The 15,460-nt window shown below is 43.0% G+C and overlaps 1 protein-coding gene across 1 annotated transcript in view; it reads left to right on the top strand.

The window, feature by feature from the left end:
- Positions 1-15,460, top strand: part of CERS4 (ceramide synthase 4) — a 30,377-nt gene that overhangs the window by 6,968 nt on the left and 7,949 nt on the right. The window contains exons 2-3 of the mRNA XM_026035200.1: positions 2,246-2,300; positions 10,622-10,795. Of these exons, the coding sequence (XP_025890985.1) occupies positions 2,281-2,300; positions 10,622-10,795 (194 nt within the window). The 5' untranslated portion in view covers positions 2,246-2,280. The remainder of the gene's footprint in view (positions 1-2,245; positions 2,301-10,621; positions 10,796-15,460) is intronic.

The following is a 15,460-nucleotide window of genomic DNA, read 5'->3' as shown; positions in this document are numbered from 1 at the left end:
GCGGGCGGCGGCAGCGCCGGGCACGGCCGTGGGGAAGGGGCGGCGCGGGGGCGAGGGGCGGGAGGAGCGCCCGGCCCGGGGGGCAGCGCGTGTCCGTGGGCAGGGGGCTGCGCTGCCCCTGCACGGGCCTGCGGGGCAGCACCCGCGTGTCCCCGCGCGCACCGACCCCCCAGCACCCCCAGGCCCGTGCTGGGGATGGGTGTCTCCCCAGGGGACACCGGGACCTGTGTCACCGTCTTCCTCCACGTGGGGTTTTGGGGTGTCTTCCTGCACCCCCGAGCCCTGGGGGGCACTGGGGAGTCCAGCACTTGGGCCGGTGCTCCCGCGTCCTTGCACCTGGCATCTTTTGGAAGCCAGAATTCCGTCTGCAACCTCCAAAAGCCAGTGGGGGACCCGGGGCCTGGGCAGCACGGGGACCCCTTGCAGTGACATTGTCCCTCTGCAGCGCACGGGATGCCCCTCGGTGACCTCGGGTGCGGGACAGATCCTGCCCCAAAATGCTTGCACTGTGCTCCCCAAAGCTCCACAGGGGATTTCTCCTATATATCTATAGGTATTTCTATAGGAAAGCCTGTTGGAGGATATGGGAACTTTAAGCCAAAGTCTAGGACTGCAGCTGCAAGAGACTTTGGATTAGATCAGAAATTTGGCTTTAGTTTCAAAGAGTAGCTATGGCCATTGTGACCGTGGAAATTGCCTTAGCACAGCGAGTGCTGCTGACGGACAGATTCTTGCAAAGTCTGCAAAAGTTACAGTAAAAATAAAAAAAAAGATTTTTTTGTTGTTGCCCAACTCCACGTGCTCGTCCCAGCGAGATAAGATTTATGAGGAGCGCTCAGAGGACCCGTGTGGGGCGCTTGGTTCGTACGCACTGGATGGAGCAGGTGCTGCATGGCCTCTTCCACCCCACCGACCGTGCGGATCCGGAGGAGGAAGGACGGCATTTGTGCGGTTCTGTCAAAAAAGAAGGGAGTTTCTGTGTTCTGGTATAGCACAACCAGGTCTTATGGAATCAATGCAGAAATAAATGGCTCTATTGAACTGTCTTTGTGGTGGAGATGACCGCAATCATYGTGGTGCTTTTGCCATTCTGCCTTGGTAGCTGCTAGTTGAGGTCTTTCAGTATTTCGCTCTTAACCCTTTGCTTGGAAGAGTGGTGTAATTCCAGCTGCAGGCTCCGTGGTCTGTGTTTCATGCTGTGTTTCAGCGCTAATCAAAATAAAAGCATTACTTTTAGCTTGGGGCTGTTTTCCATGTTCGTAGTTGCTCAGGAGGCTCTGATCTAGCAAGAACAAGAGGTGAAGGGCAGTGCTTGGAAGTGAGTGAACRGGCTGCTCTCGCAAACCTGCTTGAGGACACTAACCTGTCTGAAGCCTTCAAGCTGCATTTTAAATGTTAGGTTTCTAATGTTAACTTTTCTAGCAGAAAAAGGTCTAGAGAAAGTTTCTTTTTAACACTCTTCTCTGTWTGAAGAAGTTCTTTTTATTTTTCTCTCTCTCCATGCGGTCACCAGCTTGATGGAACGCATTTTTAATTGTTATTTGGAAGGTTATTTGTGGTTTTCTGGCATCCTTTTGAATGGAGAACTTAAATGATATCTCATCTGAAGCAAATAAAGAGTTTGAAGAGTGAGTATAGTGTCAGTAGCCTGTTTTCAAAGAATGAGTGGTGTCCAGTCAACACACATTCACACAAAAAATCACTTTATCAGTCACTGCTGCTATTGATAATATTTGTAAAGCATAACAGATGCACAATCTTTGATTAAATTCTTGTGCCCAAGAAGAACCTACAGCAAAAAAAAGCATCAGGAGAATCTGACAGCCTTCTATCCCTTGAGGTGTGTACAGCTCTGTTACAGCTCGAGCTGTTTTTTACTGTTCATCTATGSTATCACAGACTTGGGAGCACTCATTATATGTCAAGAAAATAAACGCCTGCCTGTAGCAGAACAGTTGACAGCTCTTAATGTCTCTGTGGTTTTGCACTATGTGATTAGATAAAAGTAAAGAAAACTGACCATAAAGGAGTATCCAGAAGTCCAAGGATCTGGCAACTCTTAGTAAATGTAAGGAAAAGTGCTTGCTACTCACCTCTTTAGAGAAATACGAGAGAAATAAAGGTACAGGAGCTTTTATGTGATGTTATGCTGAGGATCCCTGCAAGTTACTTGAATACATCCAATCCAAATTTGTTTTATGCTTTGCATATAAAATATTTAGGCTTGAATTGTTTTGTTTTTCAGGTTCCTTTTGCAGAGGTCAAGAGGGATTTCATGACATGGATCTGGATATTTTCAGGTACTGTGTTGCCGTCGTGACATTTGGAATACAGCAGAGATGCTTTCTCTGATGTCCCAACTTGATGGCTTTTCCTATAGTGAGAAGTTGCCCCTTTACCCTCTCCCAAGCCAAGTTGTACTTTTTCCCTTGAGGCAGCTCAGACTTTTTTGAAACCAGTTAGTGAACTGCATTACAGAACTGGTGAGGGAAAATCAACCCAGACTACAAAATACGGTTTGTTTTTAATCCAGGTCCTTTTCTCGGCAGGTCAGGAACAGGTGGAGGCCTGGGCCTATTCTTTGATAGCAGTGTTGGTTTATATTGGCTTTAACTATCGTGACAGGAGGAGGATATTTTTGCTCTGGAAAGAACTGCAGTTTTGTTTTAAGGATAGTAAGGAGATCTCTCCACCCATTGATATAATCTTAAAGGAAATGCGCCTGTTTCCTCCCTTGCTGTGTTCATCTCTACTTCAGTCCTTGGCTTTGTTTAGGTGAAAGCAAAGTTACAGGAACGAAAATTATAAAAGCTCAGAGGGCATAAGCCAAAACAAATAGTTCATCTTGTTTCTGTTTCATGAGCTCTAGCTAATGTATGCTTGTTTTCTGAAATGCTTAAAAATGAGCCATAACTCACAGTGTCTATCTGAAAGATCACTCTTTTTTTCCCATTAGTTTGGCTTCTGTGGAAGCATTCCAACATCGATATGACATAATTAGTGCACGCTCAAATACTAGCATAAATGGCTCGGGGCTAACTTTGCGTTAGTAGTGAGGTTAGAGCCTGTGGATAAGAACAAAAGTGTAATGGGATTCCACACTGCCAGGATGGTTGCTGTACCCTGGGTGTTGTCYCTTGTTGTCTTTAATGTCCGTTCCAAATGTCTTCCCTCTAAGAGATACTTCGCCTGAAGAGGCAGGGAAAGCGAGGAGACTTARCCTATTACCAAACCCTGCTTAAAAGTAGACTGCTTTTCAAAAAGCAAAAAACATGTAATCATTCCCTGCCAGTAAACTGAATTATCCTGATTTTAGTAAATATTAATAGAGTAACTGGACATCGTGGACACATCTGCAGTGCAATATGTCATAGGTTTAGAACTTACAACAATATTTGTGTTGTAATGCAGCACATCAGAGATTGTGTTAGGCTCAAGCTCATACAGTCTCTGGATCTGCAGCTCCAGCTCATACAGTCTCTGGATCTGCAGCATATCTGATATAGAAGCACAGAGGAAACACTGCCAAGAACTGGAGACCTGCACAAGGATGAGTCCTGTAGTTCTACCAGCGCTTCTACGTCTTTAAAATTTTATCATATAGAGGAGATCAAATCCAGGAGCAATTTTCCAAGCAAAACTAGTGTCTGTGGTAAAGGAACCATGAAGCACGAGGCTTTGCAGTGCAGGGCTCTTCACCAATTAAATCCCAGGAGGAGGAAAATAAAATAGAGCTATTCCCCTTATCCTACTCTCAAACATACGTACCCGCAATGAGATTCACACTGTCTTGGCCTCTCACACAGGCTCTCTGGCTGCAGGCTCTTTTCCCCAGGTTGCTGCAGTTTATCACCGCTGCTTCTTCCCTCTCTTGGGCTTCCCTTTGCAACAGAGGCTTTCATCGCGCTGTGGATTTGCAGTAAGGTGCCTGTGTTAACCTTTAGGAAGTCTGTAGCAAAGGCTTCAATTCCACTGGCTTTTCATTACAAGTKCTCCCCAAGTAAACAGAAATCAAATGTCATTAATGTCCTAGTTTCGAAAATGCATCGATGGGTGGTTTTTCTTTTGGGGTAATTGTTGTGGCTTGTTCTTGTTTCCTGAGGAACACACCTCAGCGTGATTTGTCCATAATTACATGTTCAATTAATAGCATAACCATTATAGGCTCTGCTATGGTTATTTTTTTTTCTGTAATAAGCAGTTATTTTCACCCATTGAGTTACTATTATAACTTCTTTGGGAACTGCTTCTCAGTTGTCCATCTGTATTTTTCATGTATTTATGAAAGATATCTTTCTTCTGAGGGAACTGGAGGATGTTGTGTCAGAGGTTGTGTTTAATGTTTTCAAAGAAAAGATCAGAGGAATTTTTGTGTTTAAAGATAATGCTAACGTGAAAACACAAAGCCAGAATTCCTGAATTTGATGTGATCTGTTGGTAATGTTATTTTGCCTTCAGAATTAAAGCAGCTTGTGGTGAATTGAAGTAAGAAGAAAGTGTCCCAGGATCTGAGTCTTAAAAATAAACCCCGAGCTCAGCCAGCGTGACTCAGGGCTCTGCTGGGAGAGKCAGAGATGTTAACGCACCCAGAGATGGAGGTGGCTGCAGGTGACGTTCTGGCTCATGGTCCACGTTGGCTTCTCCGCTCTCTTGAACTGATAGAGGTGGGAYGGTCTCTCCACAGGTAGGGCAGAACAGGTGGCTGCAGTGAAGATAAATTAAATGTATTTAATGCAGAGAGATTGGCCCAGCATGGAATAAATGCAGTGTCTGAATCATCTGTGTCTGCAGCTGTGCACAGGATYCCCTGATGTTAGAGGCTGCCTCCCCCTGACACCAACAAAGGACAGTCCCAGTTGGAAGAGCTTTTGATTTCTAAGCTAGCTAGATAGAGGTTAACTTTTAAGTTATCTGTGCTAATTAAGAATCAGCAGTTYATACCCAAAACAGACTTTAAGCACCTTCATATGATAGATTGCATTACTAATTAAGCAGTAATAATTGTAAAAAATGAAACACCGTTCTTTGAATTTTGGAGAAGGGGAAATCTTTATATCAGTTTCTGTTTCTTGTACAGGCAATGTTTTTAATTTGTTTTACTTCTCCTGGGAATGTAGATATTATTCCCAGATAAGCTTTTACATTTTGTCTTCTTGMAATGAAGGTAAACTAATGAAAACACTGGCTAGTTCTAGAGGTACAAGTATCATTAAGAAGTCTAATTTTCAAGTAATTACATTTCAGTTTTCTCTCCAAGCTGTGGAGCAGCCTGGTGAGTTTGTGGGAACAGAAACCTGGGAAAGTGATGGAACTGTTGATATTAAAATCAAAGTGAGCTGCTGTAGGATGATTAAAGCCTGTCTGTTTCCTGCACAAGGAAGGAGAATGGAGACTATGCGAAAAGGCATGTTCTGCATCTTTGTGTGCTAGGTTGTAGAAAAGTACATATATGTAGTATAGCTTCCTGAAGACAAATTTGGTTCATCTGCAATGATATATAAGCGCCTTTTTGTGCTGGCATTCCAGTTGATCCATCTCCACTTTGATGTTTTATCTGTAGTGCATCTGTGGCATAGGAGACATATGCATCTGTATATTCATCTTCCTCTTTCCTTACTTATCATTCCCTCATTTTGACCTAACATTAGCAGTTGAGGCTGTCATAGCCGTGTTGGTAACAGTTTCACAGCATACGGTTGCTGATTTGATGGATCAGAAATCATGYATTTGGAGAAATGCACCGTTTGGCAGGTCAATTAGGGGTAGGAAGAGTGGTAAATTGGCTGCACTGCTTAGCTCAAAGGATTGGGACCAATGGTAGCTAGTTATTAATAGCAGGGATTGATAGTGGGACCAAGACTGTTGCATATCTTCATCAGTGGTCTGCTTGATGGGATGATTGTACTCTCAGTAAGTTCATGGATGATACCAACCTAGAAGGAGCAGCTGATAGGACAGAGCTGCTGTTCCGAGGAACTTCGTTGAGAAAGGGACCAGCAGGAACCTCCCAAAGTTCAGCAAAAGCCAGTGATAAATTCTGCCGCTTGGGAGGGAATAACCGCATGCAACAGGACTGGTTGGGTGTAAACTGGCTAAAAAGAAGATTTGCAAGAAAAGACCTGAGTGTCTTGATGGACAATGGGAGAGTGCAGAGAGGATGGAGCCGCTCTTCTGAGGTGCACAGCGATAGGCACCTCTGATGCAGCTGACACAAATTGGAATATGGAAAATCTCGACTATATGCAAGGAAAATAACGTTTACCCTGACGGGGGTCAACTCTGCATGAGGGACCTRGAGAAGCTGTCCTTGAAAATATCTGTGAACATAGTATGGAGCAACCTGTCCTAAYTGAACTTCCTTCGAGGAGGGGGTTGGAGCAGAAGGGCCCCTTCTCAAAGAACCTGTGGCCCCAACTTAGATTTCAGTCTGGGACAGGATTTTTTTTTTTTCTTTGCTGTGGAGAAGGAAATGGAGAAGGCCAGCCAACATGCTGAGGGAGATTTTCTTTTCCCTGGAGCTGGAGAGAAGAGGAATTGGGAGAGTGATTTGCATTGTGACGTGCAAGCCATGCTCTCGGTCAGACCTGGCAGGCTGCTCCAGAGCCAAACGCTGCAGTCCCAGGAACCAGGCAAGCCGAGAAGCTGGTGAGCAGAGCACAAGGTAGGGAAGTTTGTATGTACTTTATGCTGGGTAAGAAAGAATAGAATATTACTCACTGAAGATCTAGGTAGGCAAATTTATTTACTGCAGTGTTATTTGTAGCTTGTAGCCGCTCTTTCTGGTTTGGGGTTTTTTGGGGGTTGTTTCTTTGTTTGTGTGTTTTTTTCTGGGAGAAAGGTCTCCCAGAGAAGRAAGGGTATGAATGAAAATTGCTGCCTTGACCAGAGTCCCGCATGACCAGCCACAAGTATGAGACAGGGCTAACATTGGTGAAAAGCTGGAAGATTTAGTTACCAAGGACCGTAACTACTGTCAGCGAGCTGAGAAGAGGTGTCGTCCTCGTCAGGGGAACTGTGGAGGGGAGTTTCTCCTCTTTACTTCAAAGTGAGAAGTAAATAATCGAATTTCTRTTTAACTAATAGTGGAAGTGAATAAATAGAGAGAAAAATGGATGAAGAACTGCAAAATGAATTTGTTACTAGGTGGGCAACAGACATTAATTTCGTTGGAAATGTCAGATGAAAGATCTGAGGATGGAGAACATCAAGAAGTTGATTGTTGATGAAGAGGCAAAGGCTGCACAAATCACCTCCAATTTTCAGCCAGCTTCTAAAATAGAGAATTTGGTGAACACGGTCTGGATTAGGAGTGGGACCCTGAGAGAAGTAAGAAAGGGTGTTAATTCCATGTCTGAACTTGTATCTCCCCTTGCAGTGCCGAAACAAGTGGTTTTAGTTAAAGTGGAAGATCCAGAAGTGTAAGGTAGGKAAGAAAAGGAATAGAAGAGCTGTCAGGAGGGAATGATGATTGCTCCCTTAAATTAATGAAAGGTTCCAGTGCACAAAAACTGGGATAAGGCAAATTCAGGAAGCATGGAGAAATGGAGGATTAGAATGTTCCAGCCTGAAAAAGACACGAGACCCTGTTAAATCCGAGTAGCACTCAGTTTCTAGACCCCAAATGGCTCTCAGGAGACCCTCCGTTTTGCTGTCCAGCATATCAAGATTTCAGAGGCCTTTAGTTTTAATTCTTGCCCCATGCAAATAATAACGCAGCTTGGATCTGGAAGGACTATAATTGCACCCATGTGATGGGATGCTTCTGCATTAACCAGTCATTTTCCCTGTGGCACTAATGTGGTGGTGGTGGCTAATTAAAGTCCTGGGAGAACTGGCTGTACCAGGAAGTCCACTATAGGATACTTGTGCCACTTCAGTCAGCAGGATAGCATGATGTGGCACTTAAGCTAATAAATCTTGGCAGACCTAAGAGCTTGGCCTAGAGCCATTTAGGGGATGTTTGTCCCCATGGTATTGTCCATACACCAACTCGCACAGCTCTTCCTGAGACCTCGTAGCTTGTGTGGTGTGATCGAGAACTGTGGGGCCTTCGTGGTCAAAGTCACAGAAGTGAGGTGGCATTTAATAGTGCAAAGTGCAGAGCTGTGTGTTTGGGCACTGATAAGAGAAATTTATATTTAAAAAAAAAAGGGGGGGGGTTGTAACTGCAAGTCACAGCTGTCTAATCCCTGACATGTCTTCATTTCCTGATCCCAGTCTCATCATAAAGCAAGGAATGTCTGAAGAGGGGCTTTCCATTCCCCATGTTCTAGCTAGTTATCGCAGAGGATTCGAAGCCTTTGGCTTGTTTAGCTTACACAAGTGAAGGCTGAGAGAAAAGTATCTATCTATAAATGGTAATAAGGGTTTATTCAAACTAAAACTCCATGCTAATACAAGAATAAATGGTGTTAAAATTCTTGCTTGTAGTTAATTTTTACCCACGAGAGGGTAAAGGTTTAGGAACGACCTTCCAGTGTGAGTAATTGGTGCAAAAACATGGAGACGTCTGTAATACAGCTTGGTACTTGTATTTAAGGAATTACTGCTGCCTGTGATAGCAAAAAGATGAAAGTGCCTAAGTGCAATTKTGAATGTTCTTAAAATTAACTGGGTGCAGGTAGGGAGGGCGAGAAAACAAGTTAGTGGATTAGTATGTTGGAATTTGCAAAGAAGCTGGGGATTTGTTTTATTAGGATCATCATTCCTACATCAAAGACCAAAATCACTGCAAAATCACTAGTATCTCTTGTGCTACCATTAAAGTGTATGGGGAGGGAGATTGATTAGTCAATGCAAATTTAAAACTCGAATGTAGTTATTATTTTTTTAATTATTATTATGATTATGGAGGTTTCTGTAATCTTCCTGTGAAGGGAATACATAGAGAACTGTGTATAATGCAGTAATGTTGGCCAATGCTGCAGTTAAAAACTTTAATGCTGGTATCTGCATCCAGTCATCTTCAGAGTGCAAGTGTAATTACCCCTTCTTTACTAAAACTTCTCAGTTGTTTCTCGCTTGCTCTTCCCCTTCCTGTATTCAAGTATGTATTATATCCTGTATTCAAGTATGTAGATTTATATGAAATTCATGCATATATATTTATAAAATGTTCTGCTTGGAATACATCTGTGAGTGAAACAGCAAAATGACTCTTTGAAGATGTAGGCAACAGTTATTTCTGGGCAAACCTGCTCAGCCATTTCAGCTGTGAGACAAGGGGCAATCTTTCCAGCTCGGTGCTGTGCTGCTGCTTCAAACAATTCTGCTTTGAAATCACAACTATATATATAAATACATCCCCAAATGCTTTAAGTGTGGTAGTACTACCTGTCTCTGGCTCAGGGCTCATGCAGTCCAATGGTGCTGTTCTCTGCCAGCATGTAGACACTGCAGTTCACTGCTTCATTGAAGATGATCCTGTTAATAACTTCCAGATTACAGTAGGTTAGATAATGTTTATTTCTTTAGCTCTTGGAATCCAAGAATCCCTTATGCAAAATGGAAGACTTATTTCATATACTCCCCCTCTTTTTCCRTAAATGCATTTAATGTAGGGGACAGAGAGCCCCTCCAGAGTGTTCTGGAGAGGGAAGTCCCAGTTGTGTAGTGGCTGCTGTGGGATCTTTCTCTAGATGCCTGCTGCCTTTGGCCTGTAATAATAATGCTGTGGCATTGAAGAAAAGAAGAAAGGCTGAGGCAGGAAGGATGTTCTCTAAGGTATTCTTGATATCCTTCTTAGCTGGCAGACTGAAGTTGTTCCCATATAAGACCACCATAAATGGTGTCAAACCTACACTCCTTCCCCAGGGTGTGACTGAGCCTTTCTGCTCCATCCCAGTCGACTGTAGGAACAGGATGTGTTGCCCCAAACACGCACCCAGCAACTGCAGCTGCAAGACCCAGACTCTTRTTAAACAACCAGATACCCTCAGGAGGTGCAGAACCTGGGACAGCCACAGCCAGCCCACATCCATACACATCCATAGAGTGGAAATGTTCTTCAAAAGTATATTGAAAATTGAGCTTACCGCTTAGCACAAACATTCTTATCTAGAATTGCTTTGTCTCCAAATAAAATTATTTATAATGCATCTGTACTTATATGCAGTAGCAATGTGGAAACGGAATTGCAATGTGGAAGGAGAAACAAATAAATGTAAAAGATCAGGGAGTAAAAGCTAAGAATATGGATGCATAAAGRGAGAACTGGTAGTCAGCACAGTAGTGGGCCAGCCAGACCAAGCTGTCAGTGCTGGCAAAGGAATCTGTGAACCTTAGGAAAAGCTGCAGGACTAAACTCAAAACTTYGTGGTGCATCTTGCTGAGAATGAAGTTCTGAGACGCTTGGCTCCATTTCAGCCTTTTCAGGTTTTGTGCCAGGAATTGCCAGGGATTGTGTACCTGTTAAAAATTGGTAAATAAGTTATTAYAGGTAAAAACCTGTAAATAAGTTATCACTCCCTGCAGCCCTGATGAATTCCACACCTCCAATGATTTCATAGCCCGATGCAACACCAGCGAGGGTGTAATCCTTCCTTTGCCTCACTGGCTTGTGCTGACAGGTTTGCTCTGTGCTGGAATATCCTCAGCTTATTCTGGTCGCTTTTCCTTCCAGGATGGCACGCTCCCTCAACCAATGGCTCTGGCGGCATGAATTCTGGCTCCCTCCTGGAATCACCTGGGAGGACATGAAGGAGTCTGAAGATATCCATTACCCTCAGCCTCATGATCTCCTGCTCAGCATCCCGTTCGCCTTAATCTTGATTGTCATTCGGTATTTCTTTGAAAGGTAAGTTACGTGGTAGTGTTTGGGGGTTAGTTTTTTGAGACAATGTTGGCAATTGGGGTCCAAAAACTGTCTTTATTGCCTTTGCCAGTATATGATTGAAGAGGTTCACAGAAACCCCAGCTCAGTGCCTGCTGGGGGAGACTTTTCTGCTGTTTCTTTCTGGTCTTTGAACATCTGAACACAAACCCTGCCCTTAAGGTCTAATGCGGCTTCCTGCACTTGAGGCAGTCCTAGATTAGGTTTATGCTCGTGTGCTATGAGGAAAGCAAGTTATTTTAAGCACTATTGCACATCACTTGCTCTTTCTATGTCTGGAGTGCAGTGGAAATAATCCTTAAGTAATCAAAAATGCAGTTAAGTCTTCTCTATCTTGGGTAATGGAGATGTAGGATATAAAGCCTGACAAAGAAGCCTGAATAAACTGTGTTAGACTGAGCTGAGTCATCTGACCTCAGAAACAACACTACAGAGCCACATGAATGTATAGATTTCACTGATCAGTGGTCAGGATTCAGGAGTATAATTTCCTTGACAGTACAGCATGGAGACAYTTCTAACTGTTTCCTCTGGTGTGAGGAATCAGTGTTTTTAAATATGTGAAGCGAAGCCCAAATTTTCCTGGTCGCTGTCTGATGAGGTGTTCTTTTGAGATAGTTTAGCAAAAACCTGCCAATTAGCTATATATTCTTTGAAACAGTCACTTCAGTGGGGACACAGGTGTCTCRGCTCTGCTGGTGCAGGAGTCACATGCTGTAGGACATCACTAAAACACAAGCGACTCTCTCACCGATCTGCAAGAGTGGCTGGATGTAGCACCCCTGTAGTTAGGCACTGCCCATCAGTGTCTTCAACACACTGGTAGTGTGAAGATTGAGGTCAACCCTGATGTTCTGCATTGACTGTCCCTTTTTATTCGCTTCCTGCTGCCATAATGCTTCTAACCTGCTTAAATATCTTCCCCGCATCGTTTAGGATGACCGTGGTCAGGTGAAAAGAATCTTTTCTCTCCCATCCAAGCACCACCTCAATTGGGAGAGTTTCCACAGGCCTAGACCTATTTATTTAGTTTAAAGCTATTTTGATTCATAAACTTCATTAAATACAAGCTTCTTGTCACACCCTTAAGAAAAGATGGTATCTTAAGCCCATTTTACAGGTCCAGGAAACCTGTAATCATTTCGCTCTCTTCCCCATGCTAATTGCAAACCTGTGCTCTGAGGTGGCTTCTCGTTTGCCCAAACTCTCTGCAGTTGTTTCTTCCAGCAGGAAGTTTTCCCATCCTTAGTCCTTACTGTTTCATATTCCGCTCATCTTGAGAAGACTTCTCTTTAGGAACAGGACACGTGAATCAAGCCCTCTATTTCTCTGTTACTTCATATTTACAGGAGACTAACAGTGTCTATAAACTCATTTGTACAAAATTTTGAGAACTGCAGATTGAACTGATGTTCTGTCATTCCCCCTCTGGGTGACATTGACTTCGTAGCTTCGTACATCTGGTGTGTAGGTCAGAATGACTCTGATTTCACAGACTGCAACTAGGCCACTAATTCAGTTTTGATGCCTTTAGCCTGGTCTCTTGAAAGTGCTTCTACCCTCACCCGGTGCTTCCATCTGTGCATCAGATGCAGGTTCTTTTTCTCCCAGAGGACAGAGAATTAATGTGAACAGCAAGGACTGTTCTCCCTGCTTAAATGATCCTAATGACTCTTCCTGATGGCAAAATCCATAAATCTGCTGGATTGCTTTCAAAGCTTCTTTCCCTTGGTAACCATAAGGAGCAGCATATTGGTGGCAGCCTCTTGGAGCGAGTRAACTACACCCAGGGCCCACTAAATGGCTCTGTGTTTGTGACCCGACGTTGGCTTTGGCCGTGATGCTGCAGCGAGCTGCAGGAGTTCAGTTCTGCACCCTCTGCAAGATGCCTGCTTTTCAACAGAGCCTCAAAGGGAGAGGAGGAGAATTTGGCATCCAGTTTGCCTTTGAGAAAGGGAGCGTCCCTGCCAATGTACAGTACCACAAAAAATATCCTCTCTACCCTGTTGTGCAATGGTAGGAGTTAGGAACAGGTTACTCAAGATCCTTAGCCATTTAGGCCCAATTTTGCTATCTGAAGGCTCAGAACCAACCCATTATTTAACATAGTGCTAAAATATATGAAATATGTGAAGACATCATAAACATGATTATATACTACCTTGTTGTTATTCTATAACCTGTTACAAATTYATTATTTGAAGGAAATGACCATGTATTTGTTTGGTGAGGTACTTGGAAGGTACTTGAGAATTTACATCTTTCCCTGGCTCAATAGTTAAGTATTTTCCATCAAGCAAAACAGTGTAAACCTGAGCTCTTTACAGCATATGTTCCAAAAGACCCTCCTCCTTGGTCAGGATATTCTGTTGGCAGTTGGTTTTCATACTGAAATAAGCCTCAGTGTGAACTAGAGAAGTTATCTTCACCTAACCCTTGCTGAGGAGAAATAGGCTTAGGATGAGAATCACTTCACAGGCTGCATCTTCCCGTTCCCAGGTGTGGAAAGTTGCAAAATCTGGGCTAGTCCTTGGGCTGTTTTCTCTCATCTTCTGCAGAGGTGATGAGCTGCTGTGATAAGACTATCCTTGCAATTAAAATGCTGAAATCAGTACAAACAGTTCGTCGTCCTCTTAGGGTTGTGCTCGGAAAGAAATTGAACTGAAGTGTGAGTCAGAGCATATTGCCAATATGTGCAAATCTCCCAAAGGAAAAATTTCAGAACTTGGTTTCCTAATGATTTTCATTAAAATAGGATTGGTCCCATAATTCAGAATTAAATTCAGAACCTCAACAACAGAGTAATTATAACTTTGGTTAATTACACTCTATTTTCATCAACTGCTACTGGCTTGCTTCTGCTATAGTSAGATTTTACCCCTTGACAAACTAGCAGCTAAGAGAAAGAAAAGCAGCAGTGAACAAAATTAAGAATTCAGTCAATATTATTTAAATAGTCTTCCACTAAAAAATAACTATTGGAAAGCTGACATGATACCTGGCAGGAATATTCTTATTCCCTTTAATCTGCCTGGCAAATTTCAAGCCAGACAGTTTCCAAGGAAGAGGAATAAGTCACAGTAAAGCTCTCCTCAAACAACAAAAATGGATTGCATCTTCATCTTCAGAGGAGCTTGTGTTAAATAACTTACCTCTAGAGAAAGCAACATCGTGCCCACTTCAAGGAACCAATGAAGACCTAGCGCAGAGCAATCAGTCAAAAAACAAAAACCCCACGATAACCTACAAACCTCTGCCCTGCAGCAGTGTGCAGGCTGCAGCAATGTCAGGACACTGGAGTTTTGCAGAAGGTAATCAGAGCTTACATTTAGTTTTTGAGATACCTGCGTGGTTTTCAGTACTTGCAAAGGAGCCAGGAAACCCTTACCTGAAACCCTCTTTCAGGCAAGAAACACATCTTTCTSCTCGTTCTTTGTATGCCTTTGAATGGTCTTGGAGCCACTCGTGCCAGGGGAATTTCTCAGAAGGGGGGACACAGAACTGCTGTGTAGGCCCTGCAGCTGGTTGTGCAAAAGAGAAAAAAAGTAAAAAACAAAGTGGAAATCAGCTATCATAGGACTGAGCAAAACATGCAACAACTCCATGTTTTGTGCCTTAATATATTGGCAGCTACCGAATTCCTTCAGTAGGTGCTCTGTTGATAAAATTTATTTTGATCCCTGTAAGTTAAATCAAGGGGCAGGTTCTTGAAAATYTCCAAAATACCCTTCTGGAAAGGTGCTTGATTTAGGATAGTCCATAAACACGTGTGCCTTGGGAGACTGTTTATGGCGTGAAGTAACGTACTCTGTCACGAGGTCCACGATTAATGAGACCATATAATCTCAGTCATAAATGCAGTGCATGCTATTTGTAAATATAATATCTTAAAATACCTGCTTAGTGAAGTAGCTTCCACAGCTTTTGCTCCAGTGGGTAAAAAAAATAAAAAATAAAAGAAAAAGAGAGATACTGTTCTGTGTCTGAATCATTTAGGGTAATTGGATCCAAGGAGGCTGGGATCTCTGCACTTGTTATTTTGGCATGGTGTCAGCACTGATTGCTATCCCAATGGCTGTTCAGAACAGCTGTTAACACTTCGAGCAAAAAGTTGCAGCTTAAAAATGCAGAGATAAATTGTCCTGAGAWGCTGGTGTTGCTGGAGTGCTGAAAAGTGCTTCAAGGCAGGCACCCTGCTCCTTCTGACTAATAAGACAATTACCTACCACCAGCAGTGTATTAAAGGTAGTGATTAATAAAGAACAACTAATCCTCAATATAGACAGGGAGTTAATTTAAGCCTTTTTTTGAAACTTCGGTTTGCCAAGTTTCTTGTTTGTGCAACGCCTGTGCAATGCCTCACATCACACTGTTTATGAGGGTGTTTCCTACCGCCAAGGGAGAGAAAAATATTTGCAGTGCAGAAGTTGAATTGTTGAGCACAGAAACTCTGGGCCAAGTTTTGTTACCTCTTGGTAAAGTTTTTGGTTTTTCTTTCCTATATATGCAGATATTTATAATTGTCTGCAGCTATAATCTCGGTTTTTCAGTTGCAAGGATATTTTTTTCTTCATTAAACCCACATATCCATTATCCACCTTGATCCTGAGCCCAGCGATTAGTTCAGGT

This window comes from Nothoprocta perdicaria, unplaced genomic scaffold, assembly GCF_003342845.1.
Source record: "Nothoprocta perdicaria isolate Ctin4 unplaced genomic scaffold, notPer1 scaffold_157, whole genome shotgun sequence".
NCBI lineage: Eukaryota > Metazoa > Chordata > Aves > Tinamiformes > Tinamidae > Nothoprocta > Nothoprocta perdicaria.
Note: the sequence above shows the minus strand (reverse complement) of the source record. Positions and strands in the feature narration are given on the sequence as shown.